The 6,313-nt window shown below is 41.8% G+C and overlaps 1 protein-coding gene across 1 annotated transcript in view; it reads left to right on the top strand.

The window, feature by feature from the left end:
• The window catches only part of cemip (cell migration inducing protein, hyaluronan binding), a 118,692-nt gene that overhangs the window by 18,501 nt on the left and 93,878 nt on the right, over positions 1-6,313 (top strand). Inside the window, exon 4 of the mRNA XM_015389797.1 lies at positions 632-811. Coding sequence (XP_015245283.1) covers positions 632-811 — 180 coding nt within the window. The remainder of the gene's footprint in view (positions 1-631; positions 812-6,313) is intronic.

The following is a 6,313-nucleotide window of genomic DNA, read 5'->3' as shown; positions in this document are numbered from 1 at the left end:
CATTCTGGTCTAGGGGGGGTTCAGCACATTCTGGTCTAAGCGGGGGGTTCAGCACATTCTGGTCTAAGGGGGGGTTCAGCGCATTCTGGTCTAGGGGGGATTCAGCACATTCTGGTCTAAGGGGGGGTTCAGGACATTCTGGTTGGGGGGGGTTCAGCACATTCTGGTCTAAGGGGGGGTTCAGGACATTCTGGTCTAGGGGGGGTTCAGCACATTCTGGTCTAAGGGGGGGTTCAGGACATTCTGGTCTGGGGGCTGTTCAGCACATTCTGGTCTAAGGGGGGGTTCAGGACATTCTGGTCTGGGGGGGGTTCAGGACATTCTGGTCTATTGGGAGGCTCGGGACCTTCTGGGGGGCCTCCCTGTTTGGTTACCAGGTTCTTTCTGGTCAGCAGAGCTGGGGTTGATGGTTGTTCTGTAGGCCTGATTTTCAAACTGGTTACAATAAAGTATTAGAACAGAATGAGTGGAATAGACTGCTTTGACCTTCTAACCACCTCCTTTATACGCCGGCCTTTCCAGGAATATTACGCTCACATTATTTGTTTACTTAGCAGAAAAATTCTCACTAACTGCAGAACATCAAATCCTTTTATCTGATTGGTCGCTTTCAGCAATCTTTGTGTTGCAGGTTCGACACCTACCGCAGTAAGCAGGAGAGCCGCCGCCTTGCAAAGTTCATCGATGACGTGGAGGCGGGTCTCATCCTGTCTTTGATGATCAATGATGAAGGTTCAAATCATCTGGAAGAATCAGCCAAGTCGAGCTTATCCAGGCTAGGCAGCCGCTTCATCAGCAAGCTGGGATTTCGGTAGGATCTTTGAAATGATGTGTTAGACAACATTTCATTCTTTTTCTATACAGCTGTTTGTATTTGACATTATTTCTGTGTCTGCATTTACATCTGATTCTGGATCCCAGAACTTACTGGATTTAAGAAATTAGTTTCACTTTATGGCCTAAGTTTGTTCCATATAAGTGGAATTGCTCTTTTGTTTCACATCATAAATCAACATCAGTTCAAACCAGTAGTGCAATATTTATCCTACCCTATAGGCAGATAAATGATTAACAATAAACAAACTGTTTTCTGTTGAAAAAGTCCAGGCCCTGCATGGAGTCCCTGGTGCTGCTGATGGCCTGGCTCTGTTCCAGCAGACTGCCTTAACCTAGTTAAATTAGAGACGGATAACCTAACCCAGTCCACCTGGTCAGATCAGTAATGTTTAGGAAATTTGGTTTCAGAAAAAGAGGAAATAATAATGTACCTCAACTAGCTTAGAGGGTCAGCTGGGGGTCTGTGGGTTCCCACAGCCTTTAGAGAGAAGCTGTCAGTCACAGCAGAGGAGTAGAGACTAAAAAAGAAAACAGCTCTGGTCTGCTGTAATGTAAGATCTGCTCCTAAAGGAGCAGGTAAGTCAAAAACATTACATTATGCTAGCATAGCCTATCCACCAGCAGTAGCCTCAAACATGCTAAAATGTCAGAACTTAGCTTATTTGAAGCCTTTATTAACTCCACCAATAAATGACGAGCTATGAGTTTAAAAGTTGTTGGATTATATCAATTAATTGAAAACCGAGGCAAAGTTATTAGTTTTCTTATTTTAGAGACTAGTTTACTGTTTGCTACTGCCTTATATGACAAACCTCACTTATCTTCTTCCAAATGATATTTCATGTCCAATAGTTTTAAATTATATTTAATTCAATCAGTCGGAGAAAAGTGCAATTCTGTTTATGAAGGTTAATTGGGGCTTAATTGGGCTTAAAAAGAACCTGCTTAGTTGACATCTGCAGCAGCCTGGCCTGCATAGCAATAACTCCTCTGTGTCACACTGTGGTCACCTTATGTCATATTCACTGATAATTCTATTCAGTTTATTTCTATAGGTCCAATTCACATCATGTCATCCCAGGTCACTATATAGAGACGATTCAACCAGATCATCCAGTCAGATTGATTGAAAGTTTTCTATCTAAGGAAAACCAGCTGATTGCAACGACTCATTGACTCTGCAGGATTCTCTCCTCCTGGATCAGCAGGTAGAGAATCCAATGTGAAAGAAGCTCGGATAGGAGAGATATGATCTATTTTTCCTTTTCAGCAGAACTCTGGCTGCAGTTTAGCTCTGGAGAAAATTCCAAGAGTCACTCCTAACATATACCTGCTAAATGTATTTATTTGCTATTTAAATTTGCTTCATTCAGGGGATATTTCCTGCTTGTTCTTTAGATAACATCCAAAGGACTGACATTACAGATTCATTCACACCTTTGTTTGAACTCATGTTGCTTCTGACAAATTTTCTGCAAACCTTCAGGCTGAGATGATGTGTTTTGGAAGCAGAGGCTTTGCGGTTCCTTCAGGAACCATTAGGGTGTAACAAACATAATGCAGGGAAGATTAAGAGGGTTGAGAAACTGATTGAGGGACAGCCCTGGGTTACTATTACTTTCCCTGTCATGATGAAGACAAAATAAATGGATGGGGAAAATTATGTGGTCACTGCGGGATTCTGGGTAAATGACTCTTGCCGCCTGTCTTTTCACACTGGTGCCAAATAGGGCGGGTCTGGTGGAGTGGGATTCCAGAAGAGCCACAGAAACATTTTAATTTGTTGGTATTTCTCTGACTGGTGGATGTGTGCTAGTGGTTTCCAAACGTGCAGCCAGTGTTTGGGAAGCTGCAGGCCAGCATTAGCTCACCTTGCATCCTGGTCGATCCCCATCTCTACATGCATGTATCTGACAGCCGAATACATCCATGTTTGGAACTTACTCCTTTTCTTACGGTTTTTATAGAACTGATGCCGTTTATTCATTCGAATCTGAACAGGAAGACAGAGAAAAGCAATGAAACAGGCCTGGAATTTAGCTCAGAAAGCAGCTCTCTCCTCTATCACTGACATCCACAGCTCCTGTTTCTGCTGTACATTGCTTTTCCTCCTCTTACTAGCAAATCACGGTAAATTCTTTTCAGAACAGTCAGATGTTGGCAGCTGCTACTAGTTTATGATTCCTGAAAGGTAAAACAGAAATGAGGTTTTCTTTTTCCGTATCTCTGCTTTCATTTGTTTGCAGTCAGAGTGATCAGGGTTAGGATCTGACCTGCAGACATGCGCAGATCTCAGACAGCTACGTTCCTGACTGGACTGGACAGTCGTATCCAAACAGACCAGGGTTTATTTGTCAAGGTTCTGAACAGTCTATTTAAAAACAGACTAGACAGTGTGATTGAAAAACATCAATGACCGCACAGTCAGTATGGCTTCCAAAATACCATGCATGAATTGAATTTATTGAGGAAATTAGAAACTGTAGATAAAACGAGATCTGCTGGTGGTCGTTGATGCCACAACAGCTTTTGATACTAAAAATCACAGTATATATAATCATTTTGATAATTTGTGTCAGGGGGGGGGACTTGTGAAGATTAGACACATAGATTGTGGATGTGTGGACATAGTGTGTGTGGTGTGTCCTCAGGGAAACAGTGAACATTCATTCATATATGCAGCATCCAAACAAGGAAGAGGTTTTATTTTTACTTTTTATTTAGTATTTTTCAGGTTTGAATAGAAAAGAAAAAGGCAACAAACATACAATAAAGGGGTAACAGAGTCATTGTTTTGGGGGGGGTGGGGGTCGCGCAGGTCTTTTTATATAGTTTAGTCTGGTGTTTAAGTCTTTCTGAGGGTAAGTCCTTACTGCTTTGTGTAATTAAGCCATTTTCTCCAGCGTTGTTTCTGGTGTTTGGATTTGATCCTCAGGCGGTAGATCATTTTCAGCATAGTGCAGATTTCCACTGCATCAGGTGTGAAGGGCTCACTTTTTAACCACTTTCTGCTAACCACCTTTTTGGCTGACACTATCAGAATTTTGAGGAGATGCATGTCTTTCCTTTGTATCTCTTCACTCTCCAGCCAGCCCAAGTAAAAGATACATGGGTCCTTGGGTATCTTGTTGCCTGTTATTGTCATGACTCAGAACAGAGGATCCAGTATTCAGGCAAGACAGATAGTGGGATTACTCAAAAAGTATTTATATACAAACTGGTGCATCAGAGAAGCTGCAGCAAGGGTGTCTGAGGCAGGAAACTAGAGAAAGGAAACACAGGTTTGTGATCACGAATACCTGAAGGAGGATCATCTGAACGCGTAAGTCACTAACCTGGTGTAGAATTCAGTCCGTGGCCAGAGAAAGAGGTGGGTGCCAGCCGCTTGGCTGACAGGTGATTGTAATGAGAAATTAAGCCAGCCATCAGTGCCAAGATCATGACAATTATTTCTTCTTCTCCAGCCTTAAAAACTCGATCCCAGTAGGTCTTCTCTGTAAGGAGCCTTGAGGTGACATACTATGAGTTACAGAAATAAACTGACTTGAATAGTTTTTTTCATACAGAAGAAATGAAAGGATCTAAGTCTTGTAACTTGATTTACTGGCCTAGTGGAGCCCATTTCTACTATCCAGGAGTTAAAAACATCCAACAATCAGCAAATGACACAAAATTCATGAATGAAAGAACACCTAAATTCCAAGCCCAATGCCCTAACCACTAGGGTGCCCCTCCCCAAAGCAGGCATTAACATGAAGGGTCTTCCCTAAGGACCCACACTGGAGCTCCTTCCCTCCAGCTGGGATAGGACGCTTCCAGACGATGACTTGCTACTTCAGCTAGCCAGCCGCTAAACCCTAAGAATGTTTTCACTCATCTTTAAGGTCTATCAAAAATGAAATGCATTCTTAGCTTTAAAACATTTCCTGCAACTTTGTTAAATGAATATAGATGAAAAGAAAGAAATATAGCCTGGCCGTTTGACCGTTTAGTCTATATTAGACATATAAACTAATGTAGATTAATAATGCAGCTCTGACAGCTTCGAAACTTTGCAAGGTTCCGGTCAGGAAGGCGTTTTACGTTTTAGGACAACCTGGATGAGAAAATGTTGACGTGTTTAACATTTAGAGACCCCTCAATAGGCCTAAAATAAGCAGATATGCCGCAAACATGGTTCTTCTTTGGCCAGAGATCATCATAAAAAGACACATGATAGATGGGGTTGTGGATCACTGAATCCCGTGATACCAAATATGTGAAGATCACAGAATATAGTCATTTTTATTACTAAATGAAGTGTGCCGTTTAAATAGTCAGCCAGTAGCTGCAGGGTTTGGCAGCAACAGCTCCACTGAACTGAACTAGCTGCACCATTAAACTAGGGAGTAAAACAGGATGTAAAATAAAACTAATCAAATTTAAAGCTCTGATCTCTAACGTATGACTTAAACTAAAACGTTTTTCAGCAGTGGACTGAAAGCAGCCTCCTCAACCCAATCTAGCAGCGGACACTAGATCTACCAACAGTTTAGGTCAGCCACACCCAACAAACAGAAAAGTCTCTCAGATTGGGCAACTAGTTTTATGAACTTTGGAGTTCATGAAATTAAACTACAAAATGAATCAAAATCTGCAAAAGCCAGAATCATCCTAACAGATTTAAAAAGGCTCCTCAAAAGAGCAGAAAAATAAATCGTCATCAAACAGAGAACCCTACAACCAAACACTGAAGAGCAACAAAACCCCAAAAACTACCTCCACATAATAGAGACAGACGCAGGGAGAGATAAACCAAAACAAGGACCCTCAGAGGTCCCTGCACCACCTCACTAAGATCACAGAAACCTCAACATCCCACCAAACTGGATTTGAAAACTGTTCTCCCAACTATACTGAAGCCAAGATGGCAGAAGCTGGGCGTGCAGGTGTAGCAGTCGTTAGCGCACATGACCCAGATACAGAGGCCTTAGTCCTAGACGCAGGCGACCCGGGTTCCAATCCAACCTGTGGTCCTTTGCTGCATGTCTCTCCCTCTCTCTTATTCCCCCTTTCCTGTCAGCCTGGTGTTGAAAAAACGAGCCACTAGTGATGTAAAAACTCCCAAAAAATAAAAAATAAACTATGGCGTGAGCTTCCATTTAGACTTAGAAAAGCTTTATTGTAATTCTGTATACACACGCATACAAAACGCATACAAAATAAAAATGTTGTTTATACAGCTTTCCAACAGTGAATATTTCTTTTTTTTAGCAGCAGCTTAGCAGTGAAAAAGAACAAACAAGTGCAGCAGTGTTAACAGTTTTTCAGAGACATGGTGCAAAAGGCATTGATGTGAAAGCTTCAGAGCATTGCAGAATTAATAAAAAGATGGGGTGCAAAATGCAGTAAAACACATTTGAGTTGAATTCTATTTTAAAGATTCACCATGTAGCGCATGTTTGGTGTCATCAGTGAGATGCAGAGTCTGTGACAT

This window comes from Cyprinodon variegatus, unplaced genomic scaffold (assembly GCF_000732505.1).
Source record: "Cyprinodon variegatus isolate N-32 unplaced genomic scaffold, C_variegatus-1.0 Scaffold472, whole genome shotgun sequence".
Classification (NCBI taxonomy): Eukaryota; Metazoa; Chordata; class Actinopteri; order Cyprinodontiformes; family Cyprinodontidae; genus Cyprinodon; species Cyprinodon variegatus.
Note: the sequence above shows the minus strand (reverse complement) of the source record. Positions and strands in the feature narration are given on the sequence as shown.